The sequence below is a fragment of the Notothenia rossii genome (assembly GCF_949606895.1).
Source record: "Notothenia rossii genome assembly, chromosome: 4".
In the NCBI taxonomy this organism is placed as follows: domain Eukaryota; kingdom Metazoa; phylum Chordata; class Actinopteri; order Perciformes; family Nototheniidae; genus Notothenia; species Notothenia rossii.
Window position 1 is genome coordinate 25,704,594 of NC_136902.1, and position 23,010 is coordinate 25,727,603.

Here is a 23,010-nt window from a genome sequence, read left to right on the forward strand (position 1 = left end):
TTGAACTACATTAACAGGTGGAAAATGTGTCGGACGTGTTAAGGGCTGATCGATTTGCGTAGATGCTAAGAAGATAAAATTATGCCTTCATGTGTCATCTTCTTTAATGATCCTGAGTTACCAATTTTCTCAAACCACTTCCTATAAGCAATAAGATTAAACCATGCTGGTTAACTCCACATGGGAGATTTCGTTTTTTTCTGTATCCTCAGGGTTCTTGGGAGGACATGGCAGCATTATTCCAAGAACCAATCTTATTTTTAAGAAACATTTTTTTAGAGATGTATCAGATACCAAATGATGATATATTATTCTAGATTAAGCTATGCAGCAGTACAAAAAATGATGTTGAAATTGATGAACACATGAATCCTATAAAAATCACAATCAACTAGCATAATATTATTGTGAAACAGGCCATTAAGCATAATAAGTACTTTTAATATTGATACTTAAGTATATTTTGTTAATACTTTTGTACTTTAACTAAGAGTTTGAAAGCAAGACTTCCTTGTGACAGATTATTTTTACACTGTACTGAATGTACATATCTGAGTAACCTTCTTCTACCATATAAAACGTACAATATTGATTGACAAAATGTAATGAATTACAAGTTTAAAGAAGGATACAACAGAAACACAAAAGTATACCTTTGCTCGAAATTTAACCTATTTGTTAAAACAACAACTTAAGTTTTAAAAAAAAAAAGCACGAGAAAGCTTTCGTTATAAATATCTCCATGATCTCATAACGTTTTCAATTAAGTTAATGGTATTTTGTTGTACCTTTGCTCCCAGGTGGACACAGGGCGCAGGATGGTAGCTGTTCAGGTCGAAGTCGGTGATGACGGCCTTCGGCAGGCCGGGGTACAGCTCGGCCCGGTCGAGCCGCAGGCCGCTGAGGAAGCCCAGAAGCAGTAGCGCGGTGCCGTACACCGCCAGGAAGGGCGCCGACAGCATGGCGTAGCGCCGGCGGTCCCGCATCATCCAGATAATACAGGACCACACCAGCAGGGCGAAGGTCAGCCAGCTGTTGTAGGTGATACTCCACACCTAAACATACACATGTTTGATAATGGGACATTGTACCATTGAAAAAGCTTTTCAAATATATATATGTGCCTTTCTTATATTTTATGTTAGCTTGTTCAGGTGGCAGTTAACTGCAGCTAACTTTAGCTAGCTACTAAGCTAATTTGACCTTTCTTGCTAAACATACGATTCTAATGTTAAAGACCATATTTGCGCTGTTTTTAAATGTATTCGTCGGTTTTTGTCTCGAAAAAGCAAGATGGTAAGCAAACAACATGACAATATCAGTTATATTGTTTTAAATCCTTTGAATTAATGCTAGCTATCACAGCTAATGCTATCATGGTGTGCTAACATAATTAGCCCAATAAGGTACTAAGCAAGCTAATCTTACACACTCACAAGGTAAATCTGTCACTCAAAGAAAATGAATAACCAACTATTATATAATACCTTAATTGTTTAAGGAATTTTTCTATATGATAATACATTTTACCTTTTTTGGGGATTTTGGAAAACAAAACATTTGAAGAAATTAACTTTGGCTTTGGGAAATGTTCTTTCACTACAATCATTTAATTTAAAAATAATTGTGGAATCAATCAATAGTTTAAAGAAAATCAAATGTACTACACATTTAAGTTGCAGGGGTCTTTTGTAATAGATTTTATAACATGTTATACTTATCTGTACCAACTTCTTTGGTCAATCCCTTTTACTACTCTAACATATGAATCCTCTTTATTTTATGTTATCTCCACATCACTGAGCCAACCTATTCTAGAAAAATATTGCCTTTTTTAGATAAGGTGGTTTACCATCATGATAATGAGTGCGCTGACATAGCTGTGTTTTTGCACCAGGTGTCCAAAGATGACCAGACCACTTGGGCCTGAGGGGGGAGGCAAGGTCTCTGTTTGGGTTTTCAAGTCCATTTCAGACTTCTCCTCCATTTCTCCCTCTCCTTCTGTCTCTGGCACAAGAGAGGTAGAAGTAAAGAAATAAAGAGATTAGTAAACAGATTAAGCAGACTAATACATATATTGATAAGGTTTTTATGAGATTTAAGTGTGATGATTACCATGTGACGGGGAGCCTTTGCCTTCATACTGTGGTGGAGGGTAACAGTTTGTGTACCCTGCCACGTCTAACAGAGAGCACAGATCATTTCTATGGACATCTTGCCAGGAACTCCCTGGTATTAAAATAATTGGCTGCAGAAAGAGAGCACATCATACCGTACATTTAGTCCAATATTCACATGGCCCACCTTATAATCAGTCAAAAACACGATAAACCTTGAACTTTAGGGTTACAAATAAAATGACTAACCTCATCAGGAAGATAGGTTTCCTCATCCGTGCTACTCAAAAGCTGAAAATTCAGAAAATCTTAGAGTGATTTTATATTTATTGTATAATGGCAATTTTGAAATTCTGACTTGTGTTTCAGCACGAAGTGAAATAGTAGTAAAACTATGACTTCAGTCCCAATGTGTAGCTGATACTATCCAGAACACCTAAAAATGTGGACAACAGTAGAATACTGATCACTGAAATAATAAAACACATCAATTTTTGTGGGTTACCTCCTGCTTATCTCCTGTGATGTAGAGGACCCGGGAGAAGCTGGGAGGATCCTCTGGACTTCCTGCTGGACTTTCATACTCCTCATCATCCACAACATCCTGAGAAACACAGCTCTATTTGATAAGCCTGTCACGTGAGGTACATTTGTCTCAGTGCTTGTATGTGCCTGTATGTTTAACGCTAAACAGAACTTTTGTAACATTTCCAGTAGTAGCCGTGGCGATAGTAGGAGTAGTAGTATTCTGTATTGTCAACCCTCCAGCATTAGCCTTTCAAAGTTGGAGGTGGGCCAAACAGTTCCCAGGGATGCTTGATAAATGGATGATAGAATAGCTTTAATGTGTCTACAATGTGTACAATGTGTGTTTGGTTAAAGAGATAATTCACAGTAGTAGATTTCTGCTTTTTTTTTACGTTTTCCCACTTAAACCAGAGTCTGAAACAAACAAGTGCCTCAGGAACACCAACGTCACACTCACACACAAAATATAACAAAACATAATTCCCACAAATACCACTTGTACAAACCTCCTCTGTGATGTGGACCCATTTGTGCAGCAGAGCCACCAGAGTGTAGTAGAGCAGCAGCAGAACCAAAGGGTTGATAAAGTCTGGCCAGCTGACATGTGGGTGCAGACCGAGCATGTGCGGGTCAGAACTGTTGGTTCGGATCACTCCTGTCATACCAAACAACCTGCCACAGGTAGAGTGGGACGATTGCAGGATAGAGAAAGAGAGATAGAGGGAGAAATTCTTTGTGGTTATACAAATATATTGTAGTCAAACTTTAAGGAGAATGCTAACCTGGAGGTAAACCAACCAGGAAGAAGGTAAAGGACAATTTAAATAAAGCCATTAAATAAAGGTCTAGATCTGAATAATTTTTGCCTGGCAACAATATTTGCTTTTTTCTCATCTCCCACGCAATAAAACATTACATAGGCAAAAAAAAAAAAAAAGAAAGCATCAATGAAGTCCAGGATATATTAACAGGTGCGGGTGTATTGTCAAAATTGATAAACAGATTACCTGATTCTGATGTAGATACACCTTCCATTAAAATATTTACCTGACTAATTCCCAGAAAACCTTGAAGCATATTTGGTTTATTTATTAGTTTATAGTTTATTTATTTAATAATAAAAGCAGTCCAATATACATCAGTTTAGTCCCACTCTTTTATCCCTACTGTACCTGGCATAGACGTCGTCCGGGGGGATCAGCTGCTGCGACAGAGGCAACTGGTAGAGGTAGAGAGCCAGCAGGTGTCCTCCGCTGAAGATGGCCAACATCACACACAGAGAGCTGAAGAGCAGCATGCTGATGGATCGGCTGAACACCCACCACCACACCAGCCCCAGAAACGCTCCGAAATACACCCCTGAGGTGAGGGATGGTAGCATGATACCTGAACACACACACACACACACACACACACACACACACACACACACACACACACACACACACACACACACACACACACACACACACACACACACACACACACACACACACACACACACATACACACACACACACACACACACACACACACACACACACACACACACACACAAACACACACAGTATGTCAAGCCAAGTAAAACAAAAAAAATAGACAAAAGACACTTCAGGCAACAGCATTTTTTCATTATCTGAGTCTATATTTCCTTATTATTGGAGTGATACAAAGATATATCCAACATTCCCTCTGCATAAACCTTTCACTCTAATATGTCAACAAAATAAAAAAATTACCCTGGCTTTATCCAACATCAGTATTTCAGTTTTTGCAAATTCGTAGTTACTTAGTAAGATTATACCTCATGAATATTTAAAAAATATCAGCAATGTTTTATTCAAATAAATAAATACAAATAAAAAGATTTCTTAAGTAATCAAGTGAGTAAGTTTCTTCTCCTGCATGCTCACACAAGCTGCTGTAATGTACCTGCCAGTCCGAGCAGTAAAGTCACCACCACTTTCCCCGCCGTGTTCATGATCGCTGACAGCAGCAGCCTCAGTGCGGCTGCAAACACTATCAGCTTCTGGACAAACTGGGGCGGGGCCGTCTGAACCGGCACCGTAGTCTCATCTGAGCTGTCGAAGGACGAGCCCTCCGTGTCACTTCCATCCTCAGACTCTGATTCAGAGGTTTCCACTTCCTGCCAGACCCACGAAACAATCAGATTTATATCGATGTGCTTTCTAACGCATTGTGGAGTTACAACAATTGATGAGTTTGAACGATTACCTCAGGGTTTGAAGGCGGTATTCCGTTCTCATGCAGACTAACTTGGGGCAAAGAGCGTAGAAGTTTTCTGCACAGCCTCAATATGAAGAGGGAAGAGAAGAGGAGGCCCAGGTCCGGGGCCAAGAGACGCACAATGTTCCCAGCATCCACCGAGCTGAATCTGAAAACACACAAGCATTATCATAGGTTTCTTCATAAATCTCCATTCAACAGAATGGTTTGAATGGAGATATGATTGCTTAGTTACATAGTTGTCCTGTAGTTCTAGTTTTAAGAGTTACCTTAGTGGTACTGCTATACCATAACAATAGCTGTGTTTCCATTCAATTGTCAGACACATTTTAAGAGACTTTTTTCAATGCTTTGAAGTAATGTCAAGTAAATGTTATTCAAAGTCTTCTGCATAGTTAAAACTGCATAAACAATGATATGATCACTGAAAATATGAAGGTCAAGTGTGTTTCCATACCTTATAATGCCCAAATGGTAGAGGACATCTTCCCAGTGGCCACTAACTGTAAAAAAATTGTCATCATTATTTTCAACTAGTTTTCTTGTTCCTTAATGTTGACATTCTTACATAACAAGGGGGAAAGTTTTCAGTTTATTAATCTCCTCTTTTTTCAACCTAATATACTTGAAGTCCACTCACAGGACTTGTGAAAATGTAATCTGTGAAGTTTCACGAGTTTTTTTTACCTTGCGGGGGGATGTAGGCAAAGGGGATCTGCATGAAGCACTGCAGGGTCAGGAGGGTCAAACTAGTGCAGATGATCAGCCGCAAGAACTGACCCGTTTTACCTGAATAATTAAGCAAAGGAAAGAAACCAGAGTTAGTTTAGTCTTCAGCTACTTTTATCTCTTTATCTTGTGAAACTTCTTTCCTATTTCCTAGAAATTATATTTATTCTCTTGCCTAAATGGTCCACACATGCACATTAATTGATGGACCCTGTACTTATTTTCAAGACATTTTTTAGAAAAATATTTCTCAGAAACACTTGGCAGTATTTTAAATTGAACCAGTCCTGTCTTTTGTGAGCACTTTTACGATCAATAAGCCAGCTAAAGGGAGAGATGTGAGTCTGGGTAAGCGTTATTGAGGTGGAATATTAAAGCAGATGTTTCTTACAAATTATCTTTTTAAGGATTAGTCATAAAAAAAATGCTGCCGTAAGTGCAGGAAACTGGACCACAGCCCTAGCCTTGGGGGCTGTTACCCTCTACCTTAATGATTTGGTGGATTTTATCATTGATCATGTAGTGGAAAAAAACCTCCTGGTTTCATATTTGGCTTGGCCCCAAACAACTGTTGTTTTGTTATTGTAAGTTATTTTGAAGTTGGCAATGCTACAGTGACTTCCTATTACATAGGTGATTGCTTCTGAATGAACTGCGCTTGACATTTTGAAACAACACCTTTAGACATTACCAGGAGCGGATCTACCGGGGTGGCATGGGGTGCCACCCTAAAAAATAGCCTTGCCACCCCAGCTGCCACCCCAGTTGGCATCTTTGTTTTGAAAAAAAAACGTTGTGGCTCATCGGACATTTATGAGAGAAAATCTCTAATGTGGAAGTGAATGCAGCACAAGACGCGAGCCTTGTAACCCCTCCCCCGGCCCTGGCGCGAGCTTGGAAATATGATTGGCGGTGATTTCATTTGAGCGGGACGGCGCAAAACAAGAAGCATTTGGACCCAAGTAGACGGAAGGAATGAGGTATTTGCGGTCTACAATGACAGAGAAGAGACTGTCAAGTTTGGCTGTACTCAGCATTGAATCAAAATGCACTAAAGCTTTAGATCTTAATACGTTTGTGAGGCGTTTTGCTGAACAAGATGGCAATCGCGGAACTACCATTCAGCTGAAATAGGCTTGTCAACTTGATGCTCTGATGAGCATAAAAAACAGTTAAGATGATGTCCTTATATGTGTTTATATATTTTTCTTTGTGGGGGTCTGCCCCCAAAAAACTGTTTTAAGTCCTGAGAAAGTCAAATAAGACGTGCGTAAAACTTCACTGCCCAGCCAAAAAAAAGTAACCACTTTGATTTAACTAGGCCAGTAGATAAGGACTTTCCACTGAATAATAACTGCAGCGATGTATATATTTTAGCTGAATACACATTTTTTAACACTAACTGATGCAGTTAGTCATTTCTTTAATGTTTGTTCTTTCTGATGTAAAGTCAAGGTTGCAAGTTTTTGCAGTAAAGTTGTGGGGTGCTGAAATGTTACTTTGAATCTTTGGAATTTTGATACATGACAGTAATGACTTGTCTTTCAAATTTGAAGGAGGGTGGGCAAGCATCTTGAGGAACATTCATCATTAACTCCTCCAAGAAATATATAGTTATTCAATAATAAATGAATATGTGAATCATAAAAGTGATTGACAGCTGATAGGAATAATATGATTGTTAATAGTATCATATTCATACAGACAAACATCGATGAGACAGTTAATTAATGTACTTATATATATTATAAAATATATATATTATAAAATATACCAATAAAATGCTCTAAATGGGTAGCTTTTGGTTTGTTTTCATTTCATAGTCTGGAGTCTGACGCTTGTATTCAAATGTCGGACATATAGAAGCAGAGATGGCTGATGTGGCTCGATATTAGCTGAGCCTGCAAATGTACTGTTGATGTTCTGTTTTTTTTTTACTAAAAGCCTCGTTTCACTTAAACCCTCTCTGCTTCCCAATAAGGAAACACATGCACTCTCCCAAGTATAGGTGCATGTTAAAAAAAAACTCATGAAACAAATGCACGCAGGATACACACACACACACACACACACACACACACACACACACACACACACACACACACACACACACACACACACACGACCACTTAGCTCAAGGAGAGCAGATCATATCAGGGAGATGAAGATAACTGGGGGAGCTTTCAAAGATAATCTGAAAGGCAAACAGTTTTTCGATGGAGGGAAGGAAAGGGAAAGATAGATAAAAAATGCTGTCAAAATGCTGACATCACATCTTTTAATTCCTCACTGTAATTACCAGGCTATGTATAATTGATTTGACCGTTCTGACCGCATCCCCTTTACAAAGTACTTTGAGGGAGGGGTACAGATACTTTAATTCACCAGAATGCAGGGATCAATACAGAGAAAGCACACAAGCACGCAAACACACACACACGCACACACACACACACACACACACACACACACACACACACACACACACACACACACACACATACACATACACATACACACGTACACGTACAGTACACATACACATACACACACACACACACACTTACTCAATATAATCACTAGTGCTTTATCTGCGCTCTGCCTCTTTGTTTTTCTCTGCATCAAACTTTGACGGAACAATCACGAGTTAACTCATCATTTAAGAGTTTACAGTTCAGCGAAGTTACCAAATCCATTTTTTCTTTACCAAAATGTTAATTTTTTATTATATTCCAGATAATCACTACATAATAAATGACAGAAAAACATATACAAACCTAAAACAATATATAACCTACACCGTGAAGTAACATGTTGAGTTTGTTTTTTATAGACTCAGGTCCTTGTCTGGCATCAAAAACATATATATGCAGAACAGACAGTGCGGTACAAAAATATACTAATGCTGTCAAAATTATCGCGTTTACGGCGGTAATTAATTTTTTTAATGCGTTAAAATATTTAACGCATGTGCAGAATGGCCCGCCCTATACATCCCACCAGTGGCAGCGCCGGGGTAGGCTACACCCATACCAAGAAATGGCTTAGCCCCACCATGAAAAAATATGTTAAAGTAAGGAAAATAAAGTTCACCAACTCGCGCGGAGTAAATTGCACAGACAGCAGTTAATAAGATTGATTTCAGTAGCCACTTGTCTGGAAATACCGAAGACCAGAAACGGTTTTGAAAACTTTTGTCATGTAGTGATCGTCTTCTCAATAGAACATCTTTTATGATGTCTTCTGGCCAATCAGAATCAAGATAACGGCGTGGTGTTGTTGCAGGAAGTCCCGACGGAGAATACTTTTGCTTTAGTACATCTATAACATTACGTTTTGATAGAAATCAACACGTAATGAAATAAGACCCCATGGTTTGATGATTGATAGGTGTGTGGGCTGTCTTTCATTTTGACACACAGAACCATTTTATAATAAACATACATGCATACTGTATGTTAAATGGATATATCCGCTGTCACGGAGGTGATCTCTGGGCCCATAGATCTCGGCCTCCGTTACGGGTTGTATAGCTTAATTGTGGTTGATTGTGTTCACCTGGTGCCCTGTGTTGTCCCCTCCCCCCTCACCTGTGTCTTGTTGATTGATTAGTGTGTGTATTTAGGCTCTGTTTTCCCTGTCAGTGGAGAGGAGAGGTGTGTGAGATCCTGGTGGCTGCAGGCTGGGCTCACGTGAACAACAGCAGCAGCAGGATTGAGGCTGTGTGAACTTTGTTTTAATAAATGCCCACGTCGGGTTATATTTTTGGACGTTCTGCCTCCTTGCTTGGTCTGGGCCGCTCAACGGTCAGTCTCACATCCGCCTTCTTTCATTTATCTTTCCATTCCCACAACAATATACATAAAGAAATGGCATATTTTGGACATAGTAATGGTGATTAATCATGATTAATAAATGTTTAAGCTGTGATTAATCTGATTAAAAATTGTAATCATTCTACAGCCCTAAAATATACACCACCTTGAAATTATTAAAGTGTATCACTAGACATTTTAAATACTTAAAACTGGCTTATTAGTAGACAAAGGAACATAACAATAATTTGTAACATGGTGAATTTATCTAATTTTCATGTGATCGTCTTAAATTGCAGATACAAGGGACCAAAACCTTAAGAGACCGTAAATTAATTTGAATTAGATGTATGCATTAAGACTTTCTTAGTGATTCCGAGCAAAAACCTGTGAGATCACTTTAATAATGCGTATGGAACATAATTAGTTTAGATCACTTGAATTTAAATGCATTTTCATCACATTTCTTTTCCACGTCTTACACACCAAATGTCCATAATAGTGATGGTATTGGTCTCTGGAGCCGCTCTCACCTTTCATAGTGACCAGGCTGGGGTTCGGCAGCAGGGGCAAGGTGAGGAGAAACAGAAAATACACCACCGACAGACCATTGTAGCGGAACGAAGACGCTGAGGGGCAGAGGAAAGAGCGCAAACACTTCATCTGTTTAATAGAACTGGTTTTAGTTACTGTACTTCAATTTTTGTATTCTTCGAAACAGGTCACATTAACCATCAAAATGCTGCTTCATGCCTAATTTGTAATGTTTGAACCAATACAAATGTATTCTTAAATGAAATAGTCACAGCTCATCTAAACCATGAATTGCTAAAAAAAAAACATGGAATACAGAAACCAGTGCCAATTGAGATTTTTTAACAATTACCAAAAATTACATATCTTAATTTATTTTTATATTTCATGTCTTATTATTAATCTGTATCTGTTAAGTAGCTTGTAATTTAGGTTATTAAATAAATGTAATTTAAATGAAAAGTAGAATATCTGCCTGTGGTGAAAAGTACGTCAATGTATATTACATTACATGTTAGATGCTTTTATCCAAAGCGACTTACATACTCAATACTGTGGACAATCCCCACAGGAGCAATTTGGGGTGAAGTGTCTTGCCCAGGGACACAACGACATGCTGACTGCTGTGGGGTATGAACCTGTGACCCCCTGATCCCACCACCAAGGCTCTATCTACTGCGCCACACGCCTATACTCTTGTATATAAATCAAGAGTAAATGTACATAGTTGCTTTCTAGCTCTGGATTTTCAGATTGTTCTCATTATGAAATAATAAGCTTTGTCAGTCTCTGTGTGACTCTTTGTCTGGTAAATAAGACACTGGGTTAAACAAGTTTATATGAAATAATAATGTGTGAAATTGCCTTATATCCGTATTTGTTATGCAGTTTCACTTTGCAAGATACCTATTTAAGTTATGTTTTATTTTGCTCTGTATCACATATTTCCTGTTATTCACTAATGAAAGAAGACATTCACGGCAGTAGCATATAACTTGTTTGATGGCTGAAAAACATTTTGACCATCAGCAGATCAAATTAAAATCTTAAATGTGTGAATTCATCACACATTTTGTGAGGTTAAGCATCTCCTTTGCTGCGCATAGCGGCATGCTTGATTTCATAGATTACCACAAATAGTGCCTGGAAAACAGTAATCCCTAAAACTGAATCATTTTTTCCCCGTTTCATTTCCCTTAGAACTGGACAAACAAAAGGTCAACCATCTGCAACAATAAGCACACATTTACTTGCTTTACTACAATAACTCGTACTCATCTATATGCTGCCTTTTAATACAACCCGTTTCCACTAAAGTAATGAATTCTAAACAGTATATGAAAATTAACATAATGTTTATACTATAAAGAAATAATATCCACCACAAAAAGCAGCTTAGTTTGCATTTCATCACTTGAAACCTAACGACAACTCTAACTGGATCTCAGGATCAGAAATGGCAGCAGACTTACCATTTTGTAGACTTTAGCCTAAAATGACCTATTTTCCCCTAGCTAAAATCTGAATAGGGACTAGAAGACAAGAAATGCATTTTTTTCAGTTTACATGCACGTGAATAAAACAGACTCACCAGCCAGAAGGAGCAGTGGCAGTAATAAGTTATAGAGCATCCCCACCACGAGGTCCCCTGCCATGTCTCTTCCTTTGTGTCAGAGACACAGCTCCTTCAAGTACGATTAGCAATGTGGAGGGAAACTCCAACCTGCTCACACATCTCTCAGAAGAACATCTGGGAAGCTTTGGTCAAAGCATCTTGCAATAGACCAGTAAAGATGCAGAAAATATAGAAGTGTCCAACAAACTGCAACAAGACAGAGATGAGGCCCGTCCGGTGACGAGCTGTGCTGAGAGAGCAGAGTAACGGGAGTTCAAATTGTATGAAGATGATCTTTGCTTGTGTCTCTGTCACACCCTCTTCTCCCTCCCTCACCTCTCTCTCTCTCTCCCAGACATAATGGGCTGTAACCCAACATCTCTGTTACTATGCTCTTATTGGGGCTAATCTAACTCAGGAGAATATCCGCTATCACTGCATGACTGTAAAGCTTCCATTAATACATAAAACCAGGCCGACAGAGAGCAGACAAAAACAATGACTTCTGACAAACAATATTATGACCTTGATTGATTCTGCTTTTCCTGTTTGCGCATTCATTCACGCAATATTGAAAGTACAGTCTGATTTCATTATTTGTGATACTCATACAGCACTGTGTTTGTTTCCGCTAAGCCTCGTCAGGCTAGCTCATCATATTTGCGCTGAGGGGTGAAGGGAAGTGTATCTAATATTCATGGCTGTGAGGCCATTAAGAGCTGGTGTGACTACAGAAGAATGATCAATACCAGGACTGGGACGAGCAAAAGCATTAACTTTAATCCTAAATATACGAGAAACACATTGCACTATCCTCCAAGGAGAATCGAAAATGATGTTTTGGTGTGTCAAATTACCTTTTTTTCTGCACAACATAAACTAAAAACATAAACCTGCTCAAATAGCAGCTGAGTCTGCCCAAGTATTAGAGGCGTGAGTTGGAGAATTAGGTTAATTACTGTTTTATTACCAGTTACGGACATCTAAAGAGCCATTTAATTAATTTAATGGCCATTTCAAGCAGGTATTTTATGCATTGGATGCTCTAATGTTGATTAAAATCAATGGGGAACTGATGTTATTCTGCATTGTATTGTGTTTAATATTAATGTTATTCAATAGTTTAAAGGATAGTAATACAGGGTCAGAGTGGGACAGTACAGGACATGCCTTGCTGCTTAAGAAACAAAAGATTAGCCAAACGCTATAGTGGGTTATGTATTTAAAAAACATTTTCCTTATACTTGTGGAAATACCCCTTATATCTCGACAGCAACCAATAAATAAACTGCTTTGACCAAAACAAACATGCCATCTGTTGCTGTGAATTGGCTGTTATACTGCCTTCCTGCCTCTCTACTTACCTGTGACAGCTCTAATACTATCCAGAGCTATGTTTGTCTTTTTTATTTATGTTACATGATCATGTTGGGTGAAGGGCTCTGGAGGAGGCCTGAGGGGATGTGCTGTCAGTGTTGCCAACTTGGTGAATGTATCGCTAGATCAACAAGCACTAGTGCTGCTGGCTATTGTAATTTTAAATTAAGATGGGTTTTTCTTTGGTTAAATGATTTAAAAATCCAACTTGCTCAGCAGAGTTCTCACATGTTACTATGCAAGCCTTAAAACATAACAAAGATTGTGTCTTGCGTCCCTCAGTAATCCTCTGAAATCCAGACATTTTCTGATTATTGGTTCACTTTTACCTCATTCACATCAACGATGTTTCAGGGCCGGTTCGGAGCTGGAGCTTGAAAAGCACCGGGTTTTCCTGTTCACACCGCAGCGGGGCAGCCTCTTAGCTCCGGAATCCGGTTCGTTTCAAGCATCAAAAAATTGTCCGGTCAGAGCAAAAGCACCGCATACGTCACGCTTACGTCGAGGCGGGGGCAGGGGCGGGATCAACTCCTGAACAAGAACAAAAAGCCGGCGTTTTATCGGGTTCGTACACAACGATGGAGAAACTTAACAAGCCGCAGTGGTCCACTGAAGAGACCAGCTAACTACTGGGAATCTGGTCTTCTGAAGAGGTACAGAGGAAGCTGGAGCACAATTGGCCATTGTTGTTGTTTTCGGTGTCAGCTGTGAGGGGTTTCCGCGGTTTGGCTTTATGAAGCAGGCACGCAAACGGTTACGTCATGACGCAAACGATGACGCAATGACGCAGCACCAGTCGGACTCTGGGCAGTGTGAAAAGAACCAGAGCTAAACCGAAGAACCGGTTCTGAACCTGAAAAGCTCTAGCACGGAGCTTGAACCGGAGTTGCGTTGGTGTGAATGAGGTATTTTTAAGGTGCATTGCATCCTCTCTAGCTTTAGAGTTAAGCAATTAAACTTGAGTTTTAGAAACATAAAGTGGAATCTTGTATTTCGACGATTTGTTTTTCTTACTTAAGTTTGAATTCAGACTCCTTCAGAGACCTTTCAGTAAAGTGTCGAGTAGGTGTTGCTGACAATTCAAATAAAATATAATTTGTTAGATTTTAGGAAATAGTGATTTTTCACTAGTTTCTCACATTTTATAGTCTCAAAAATGTATAATGAAAGAATTGAAAATAAGCTAAAATCAGCAAGGGAAATCAAGCAAGCAAGGGAAGCATCCCTTTTCTTATTTCTCAACTTTACAAAATGCTCAGAATACCATAACATTTAGTTTACTGATTTCTATTTGATCATTGTAACCCCACAATACTGTTAACTAAGCCCAAAGTAAACTAATAAATTCCTTGTGTGTGTTTGTCTGTAGATAATGATGCTTCTCTGCGGACAGATAAACCCTCTGAGTCAATGAGAGGAAATAACACACTCAATTACTCCTCAGCAGTAGGTCCAAATTGATTTTTGATGAGAATGAGTGCTGATCAGGCAGCTAACATTTCATGACAGTGCAGTTTAAAAGCAGACGTACTGATAAAGGTTCTTGGGTGGTGATCTAAGGGGAGAAAAGTGTTTTAAACTATTTACCTATTTATGAGGCTTTGAGGATAGAAAGATGAGAAAAACAGTTTGAGAAGTTCTCTGTTGTCTCAGGATTTGGGTGTAGTTCAGAGTGAGTCACAGCTTGTTCGATAATTCGTTCTCAGCCTTTAGGGAAGAGGAAGTGCAGAATTGCATTTCCAAAAATGTAGTCACTTTGTTTAAGCCTAAAGTCGATAACTGGCACACTGACACATGATGGTCAAATTCGTACACATTTTAGTGCAATGGTTTTTAATGAGCGCTGAACTCATATCGATCTGTTGCCAGGAAAAGTATCACATCATTAAATGTAACATTTGAATGTTAAGTTGTCTTCGAGGTGTTGCATGCTAGCTATTAGTATTGAAAGGAATGAGTGAACAGTTTGTAAAGTAAAGGACACAGAAAGAAAGGTCCCTGCTGCAGTCTGTTGTCCCCACATGTTTTAAACACTCCACTATCGTTCCTGTCCCCAAAAAGACAAAAATCACCAGCCTCAATGACTACCGCCCAGTAGCACTCACCGCCATCATAATGAGCTTTGAGCGGTTAGTCAAATCATTCATCACCTCCTCCCTCCCTGACTCTCTGGACCCCCTGCAGTTTGCCTACAGAGCAAACAGGTCCACAGACGACGCCATAGCCCTCACCATCCACACTGCCCTCTCACAACTGGACCAGAGGAACACATACAGTATGTGAGAATGCTGTTCATTGATTACAGTTCAGCATTCAATACCATTGTGCCCTCCAAGCTGGTCATCAAGCTCAGAGACCTCGGGCTCAACAGCGCCCTCTGTGACTGGATCCTGAACTTCCTGACGGGCAGACCCCAGGCGGTGCGGGTGGGAAACATCACATCCTCCACCCTGATCCTCAACACCGGAGCCCCTCAAGGCTGCGTGCTCAGCCCTCTCCTCTACTCCCTGTTCACTCACGACTGCGTGGCCATACACAGCTCCAACACCATCATGAAGTTTGCTGACGACACGACCGTCATCGGCCAGATCACAGACGGCGACGAGACGGCGTACAGAGAGGAGGTCGAAAACCTGACATCTTGGTGCCAGGATAACAACCTCCATCTCAACGTCAGCAAAACAAAGGAGCTGATTGTGGATTACAGGAAGCAGCAGAGAGAGGGACACGCCCCCATCGCCATCAATGGGACTACGGTGGAGAGAGTCAGCAGCTTCAGGTTCCTTCGGGTCCACATCACTGAGGACCTGACATGGACTCTTCACACCACCACCAAAAAAGCTCGACAGCGGCTCTTCTTCCTCCGCAGGCTGAGGAGGTTCAACATGGACTCCAGGATACTCTGCAACTTCTACAGGTGCACCATAGAGAGGATCCTGACTGGCTGCATCACGGCCTGGTACGGCAGCTGCACCGCCCTCAATCGACAGGCTTTACAGAGGGTGGTGAAAACTGCACAGAACATCACCAGGACGGAGCTGCTCTTAGCCCGCCACAGATGCTTTTACCTTTTAATGTTACTAAGATCCTCTGTCCTTCTTTTGTGCTCAGTTTCTGGGTTTTGAAGTTGTGTGCTAAGTATATAAGGTGTTTTCCTGAGTTGTATAGAGATAAGGAACTAGATAAGATACGTATATGCCTTATTGTTTACTTCACCAAAAAGCAAGGCACTGTTCTCCTTTAATAAACATATGTCATAACAATACAACAGGAATTCAATATAAATAATCTTACATTCGCTATTGAATTATTTAAATAGTCTTCATTCACATTAGGATTTATTTGCAAACCTTTCCAGACGTAACTATTAAGACTGAGGAATTTTTTTAAACCAGTTTTAGATATGAGTGTATGTCAATTATGCATTTGTTTGGGTTGAGTTTTCAGTACAGAAATTAAACCAAATGCTTAGAGTTGGAAGACTGGTGCCCCCTAGCGGCCAAGCTAGTGGTCTGCCCCTGTGGCCACTATTAACCTTTTTATTAAAAGCATAACTCATTAAAAGAAATATGATTTCATTTAAAAACAACAGATGTACTACATTTAGCTAAAAGTGGGCCAAAAAGTAGTTGTTTTTATTTGATCGTTTTGTTAAATTTAGTTTTTCATTCATTTAAATTATGAAACTACTAAGAGGACATATGTTATAGCAACTTGTTTTAACATTCCTTTTGCTATATAAACATTACACAGCTGATAAGGATGACGACTGTTTGTGCAAAAAGCATTTTAGTAACCAATATTCAAAAACTTTGTGATATTTGTAAGCAGCATTTGTATATAGTACATGCAGTACGAGAAAGTATCTCGAACGCACGAGAAACTAACCCGTTATCCCGACTTTTTTTTGGGAGAAAGTTAACGGTGTGCCAAGAAGGAAGTGGAGCGCACAGGAGACAACCGTTTCATTGCAGACTGTTATGTTTACGTGAGGAAATTACATGCTATATTTCGAAATCAGACTTAATTTTAAGGAAATTTCGGCCAGGGGTGTGTGGTCACTCCAGGAGACAGCGGGACGTGCAACTCAGAGAAGAGCAGCACCAGCGCTCAAAGAGCTTTTACGCACCACCTACAATGTGTTCACCTTCATTCGAACAACTAAAGACCCCCCCCCCCCCCCACACACACACACACACACACACACACACACACACACACACACACACACACACACACACCACACACACACACACACACACACACACACACACCTCTACACACATCAAACTGCCCGATTACTCCCCCTTTTATTAGTTTTATGAAGGAGATGTCCGGTCACCAAGGCGCATGATATGTGTGTGTGTGTGATCTGCTCAGCTCCGCTCTGCTCTGGCTGTGGGTGTTCTGAGTGTTTGTTTCCCTTTAAAACAGCGACGGGCAGCAGGTAGCCTACTATGAGAGTGACGGACATTCATTCATAGATCAAAGCAGACTGGTTTACAGACTCTCCTGTTTTGCCAATCCAGTGTTTTAACAAATAGCTCTACACCCCGGGCCGAAATGTCCTTAAAATTAAGCCTGAGTTTGAAATATATCTCAAATAATGTATGCACTGTCATTTCCCCACATAAACATAACAGTCTGCAATTAAATGGTTGCTCCACTTCCTACTTGGCGCACCGGTAACTTTCCCTCTTTTTTTTCGTTCATAGGCCCTCCGTACATCTTCACACATTGTGTTAAGTGAAGGAAAAATGGATGTCTCAATGAGGCCTCATGGGACCTTTGTTTACAATCAATTAATAGGTTTGACATATTTAAGAAAAAAGTCATAATTCTCTGTTTCAAGCTTTCAAAGAATGTGAATGTTTTATGTTTTCTTATATGAGAGTGTGAAGCTGACAATTGAGCGGCCCGACCAAGCAAGGAGGCAGAGGCAAAGAGTTCTAATATAACCCGGTGTGGGCATTTATTAAATGATCAACACAATAACACACAGCCTCAATCTTGCAGTTGTTTCCCTGAGCACAGCCTGCCACCACCAGGATCTCAAACACACTTCCTGCCAACACAGACAGGGGCTGCGGTCGGATATTCTAACCCTATCGTCTATTCCTTGACCCCTGAGTGAAACGTTACGGGGTTAAGGGATAGTGGATAGGAGAATTTAAAAGGATTTAGGAGAAGAGACTGCGGTACTTTGGAGAATCCGACTGCACTTTCACTATCCGACGTGTTTTTGATGCGCCAGTGGACGTCATTTTCTGCGTCTGCTGCTGTGGGGAAACTATGGAAACTACAGTTTTCTATACAGCGGACTACAACATGGATTTTTAATAAGAACGACGGACTCATCTAGAGACTCTGCTCTGATGCTGTTGTTTTATGCTTTATGAACGTGGACAACAGAGAAACATATTCTTCATGACCAAAGTTGGAATTGAAATAAAACAGGAAAGTGAAACTTATGCTCCTCACCCTCTCCCTCCGGTCCACATTAATACAAATGATCCCAATACGTATGTATGAACTATGAAAAGATCTTAAAAATCAATACAAATGTATTTATTATAAACGTTAGTCCTTAACACCTATCGATGTGTACATCACCATTCAAACATCTTTTAAAAGTTGAACAAACCCCACACAGCTCAGTGAAATGTTGACTTTATTTGATCATTTCAGTAAAAACTAACGTTCATATTTCTCTTTTTGATTATAATACTGATGAACGTTCAAAACAAAGCACTTTGGCAACTTACCACATACGTTTTAAAATGCTTAATAAGCACTGTAACTTTCATGATATAATCTATCCGTCATAATCGTTTGTTTCCGTGAACGGCCGACTGTTGTGTGACGGCAAATGCTGCGGCTGCAAGGCATTGTGGGGCAGCATTTTCTCCTCTCCTTTCGGTAAGGGAGGTCCAGCTAAAGGAGGTTATAAAGGAAGTTTGAAACCTCCTTTCCTATCATGTAGAGCAGTGGTTCTCAACCTGTGGTACGCGTACCACTGGTGGTACGCCAGCTCCCGCTAGTGGTACGTCGAGGAATCTGACATATATATATAAAAAAAAAAAGATTTTTTTTTTTTTGTTATTCAAAGGTGGGGTAGGTAATTTTGGAGAAACGAGCTCGAGTGAGCTAGAATTTGAAAATACACAACCGGAAAAAATATGCCACTTCCTTACAGAGCCTTCCACAGATGACATTTTTTAACTGATTTTTTGTCAAAGCACTTAAGATATTCATTGCTATCGGGATGTTAAGAGCATTCCATGGAATATAACAAAAAGTGTATCTCGAGCCGGTTTCTCAAACGTACCTACCCCACCTTTAACCTTTACACATAACACAGACATATAAAATACAGGAAACACAACTAAGTAAACAACAAGACGAAAAGCAGTCACTACATTGTGCACATTTGGGACATTAAGGTACACTATTATTACTGCAAGAGCAGCTGATGGTAAGGACCTCAGACAACTTCAATTTAAAACAGGCTATAGGGACAAGTGCCATCAGTTTGAGGCTTGATTGAATAAAATTAATTAAAAAATAAATCATACTATCAAAATACTACAACGAATGATAATAAGCTTGAGATAATTGAAACTGTGGTTTAAATTAGTTCTAATAGGCTATTGCTGTTTTTAGATTTAGAAACGAAAACATTTATTTTATTTTATTTCTGGCATTGCTAATTACGACCTTACTACCCGCTAACGTTGCAAGCAAGCTAAAGAAAGAAGAAAGCTGAATGATGTTAAAAACGTGGCTCAAAACGGGAGGTATTCGGAAGAGAGGTACAGAGGAGAATATTACCAGCGAAAGTGAACAAGTGAATGAGGAGGTGGACAGTCATCAACCGAGCACAAGCGCAGGCTCCGCAAGCAACGCAAAAGTGATATGCACAGCCGCTGTGATGGAGGAGACAAGTGACTCAGGAAGAAGACATTTGCTCAAATAATGGAGAGAAGGCTGTGACCGAGGTCAAACGCTGAAAAAGCACACACTTGTCCTTAATTGTTGTCTTTTTTCTTATCTCTTTTATTTTTTACTTTGCCACCACATAAATGGCAATAGCAAACATCAGAAGACTGAAGATGAGCTATTAGCCCTTAGGCTCATCTGCTCCTGGGGGCTTTCATTATTATTGTGGAACTGAATTCCCAATAGGACATTTTCTGTTACGATGTAGGTTGTTGCAGGAGGCCTACATTCAAACTTTGGTATAGGTCCAGGAAATGACATGTGTGTACAGTTGACATTTGTTGTGTGAGAATAAGTTATTATTTTGTTCTTTATATTCTCACTTGTGGTGAGTGTGAGAGAGAGTGAGAGAGTGAGAAAAAATATATATACATTTGCCTCCGAGTCCTGCATGGACTGTATTTTAACATTGGTCATATGGTGGTACTTTGAGAGCCAACTATTTTCTCAGGTGGTACTTGGTGTAAAAAGGTTGAGAACCACTGATCTAGAGAATTCGAACGGCACTTATCATGGCTGCCACTGAGGGACTTCCGGGTCATTTCACTCGGTTAGGAAGGTTCCTAAGCTAAATGGACTATTCGACTTCAGCCAGGGAAACAGAGCCTAAATACCCACACACTAATCAGCACAACAAGACACAGGTAAGGGGGGAGGAGACAACACAGGGCACCAGGTGCACACAATCAGCAGTAACAGACATGGGGGAAAGGGAACACTTTTCAAAACAAAACCAGCAAACAGAGACAGATGCACACACTACAATACATACACTTCGCCACCAACGAAGCTACACAATCCGTAACGGAGGCCGAGATCTATGGCCCCAGAGATCACCTCCGTTACATTTGAGAGTAATTGGAATATTTTGTATTCGTCTCACCAATCAACATTTTGACCAAATAACTAATTGATGCGCAAGATGCAGCCCTGCTTCAAATAAACAAGCACTACAACTATTTTCCGTTTCCAAAGGTTCATTACTAATCTTTGTAAACACACATATTAATAATGACCACTTCAGCTCATTTGATCACATTCTTCACTCTTGTGCATCTCTACTCGTGTATGTGTCTGGGAGCCCCCGGCCCGGCTGCTGTGCCCTGACCCCCACCTTTCAAACGGTTTTGGGACTTTTGTTTGAAGAGGGCGCCGTTTCCTCGGCAGAGCCGCGCCGCTGACGCTGCTCCGCGCCCGGGCCACGTGACGAGGCGAAGCGGCCTCTCCTCTCCTCCTCTCTCGGTCCTTCCTTCCCAGGGTTCAATGAGCGCCGTGTGGCCCCACCCCGTCTCTCTTCATCGCTGTCTATCTCCTCAATGTAAGCTACTATTCTCGGAGAGAGAGAAAGGGAGAAAATAATAACCTCCAAGAATTGGTTATTCCTGTCTTTCACCTTCCTCGACCAGCGGCAGGAGGGGAGCGGCCTTCGCGGTGGGAATGTGCTGCTACAACAACCCCGCGTCCTATTTTTTGTGAATGTAAATGCACATGCAGCCTCAAGCCTGTAGCCTATTTACCCAGCTCGGATTCAAGAGGAACACAAATCTGTGTATGAGACAGTATACATATAGGCCTTATGTAGGCTAAAAAAACCGAGCCTGACAGCGGGGGTTGCTTTTTCACCTGCAAGAAACGTGGATACATTTCGAGGGATTTTCACATCTTGGTCACGTTTTCTTTTTCTTTTCTTAAATCTTTTTTCAAAATGTTTTTTTCTCTTGGAGGGATTCTTCGGAGCCGAGCCGGGAATTAAAAAAAAGTATCGGTGCGCAGTTTTGGAGGCTCGGTGGTGATGTGAGGGGCTGATAACACATTTCAGCAACAAAAGCGAGGGGCAGGGAGAGAGAGAAGGCCTTTTGGAGGAGAAAACAAATCGGGGGGTATTGGATCGTTGTTGACTCGGAGGTGGTGGGGGATCCAGCCGAAAAGACAACCGCAGTGAGTTTGGAGCTGTTTCGGGTTGATTCGATGCAGAGAGTGAAAACGAGCCGGATGACGACGGAAGCAATGAGAATATCACACATGTAGTTGGGGTGTAAATATTATTTTCCTTCCTCCTGTCCTGTGGCCCCCCCGACGAAGACAGCCGTCGGGGAGACAGAGAAATAGCTAGAGAGTATAAGCGTTCACCTATGGAAATGTTTAACATGACAGGAGACGTGGAAACGAGCCGCGCCGCAGCACTGGCGAGGTTTTCGGACACGCCGAGTTCGGCTCCTTGTCACGGGCAGCAGTGAGACGCAAGACCCGGGCTTTTGGAGATGCAAATTAGGCTGTCAATTCTGCCTCCGTTTGAGGTGAAACCCCAATATTTGGTGTCTTAACAGACGTTGTGGATTACAATTGTTTGTGTTACACAGTTGACGGGGGGAGAGAGTGGGGAAAACAAAACAAAACGATACTGCATGAGAAGGAGGAAAAGCCCGAGCAGGATTCAGCAAACTGAGAAGGCGGCCTCGGTGTCGTCAGCAACAGTATCCTGCCCTTTCTCTGACAGCAAAATACGCGTTATGGACACATAATTTCTACAGGGCTGCACCACGGACAGTTTTTGAGCAGGCCAGAGACGTTAAATGGTGTAAATGTGGGTGTCATTGCTGCCAGATCCGCATGTCAAACGAGGGATCTAGACTAGTTTAGTTTATTTATTTTCTTCCTACATACCCCTCCACCGCCACTTCTTCTTCCACCTCCTCCCCTGGACCCCCTTTTTTCTTTTTTCTTGCGGGAAGATGGGTTGTTTGGGCAACAGTAAGACCGAAGACCAGAGAAATGAGGAGAAGGCACAAAGAGAAGCAAACAAGAAGATAGAGAAGCAGCTCCAAAAAGACAAACAGATATACAGAGCAACTCACAGACTACTACTTTTAGGTGAGTGTTTTTAATATTCCATGTTTTCTGTGCCTGCTGCTTTACAGCTCTGCTTCCTCCCTGCATAACCTTCTGGGATGTTGTTTTGGGAAACATTGTCAACAGTGTGACTTTGCCATTGCATAAGGCTAAAAATGCAGCACTGTGCTGGGTTTTCAGCATGTTGTCAAAATGACTT

General features: G+C 40.7%; 2 protein-coding genes across 4 annotated transcripts in view; one reads left to right on the forward strand and one right to left on the reverse strand.

Moving 5' to 3' along the window:
* LOC307034753 (piezo-type mechanosensitive ion channel component 2) overlaps nt 1-14,289 on the reverse strand; it is a 60,292-nt gene extending 46,003 nt beyond the window's left edge. The window contains exons 1-11 of the mRNA XM_079673634.1: nt 11,562-14,289; nt 9,970-10,065; nt 5,580-5,681; nt 5,350-5,395; nt 4,881-5,040; nt 4,578-4,791; nt 3,818-4,031; nt 2,893-3,317; nt 2,116-2,229; nt 1,853-2,001; nt 789-1,055 (exon numbers count right to left, since the gene is read on the reverse strand). Of these exons, the coding sequence (XP_079529760.1) occupies nt 789-1,055; nt 1,853-2,001; nt 2,116-2,229; nt 2,893-3,317; nt 3,818-4,031; nt 4,578-4,791; nt 4,881-5,040; nt 5,350-5,395; nt 5,580-5,681; nt 9,970-10,065; nt 11,562-11,625 (1,851 nt within the window). The 5' untranslated portion in view covers nt 11,626-14,289. The remainder of the gene's footprint in view (nt 1-788; nt 1,056-1,852; nt 2,002-2,115; nt 2,230-2,892; nt 3,318-3,817; nt 4,032-4,577; nt 4,792-4,880; nt 5,041-5,349; nt 5,396-5,579; nt 5,682-9,969; nt 10,066-11,561) is intronic.
* The window catches only part of gnas (GNAS complex locus), a 40,595-nt gene continuing 21,455 nt past the window's right edge, over nt 3,871-23,010 (forward strand). The window contains exon 1 of one of the 3 annotated variants that reach the window (XM_079675399.1): nt 3,871-4,009. Coding sequence is in view for 1 of the 3 variants with exons in the window: in XM_079675397.1 (XP_079531523.1) it covers nt 22,694-22,832 (139 nt within the window). In the remaining 2 variants the exon portion in view is untranslated. Of the gene's footprint in view, nt 4,010-20,734; nt 22,833-23,010 lie in introns of those variants that run through there. The other 2 variants (XM_079675398.1, XM_079675397.1) reach the window with 2 other exon arrangements.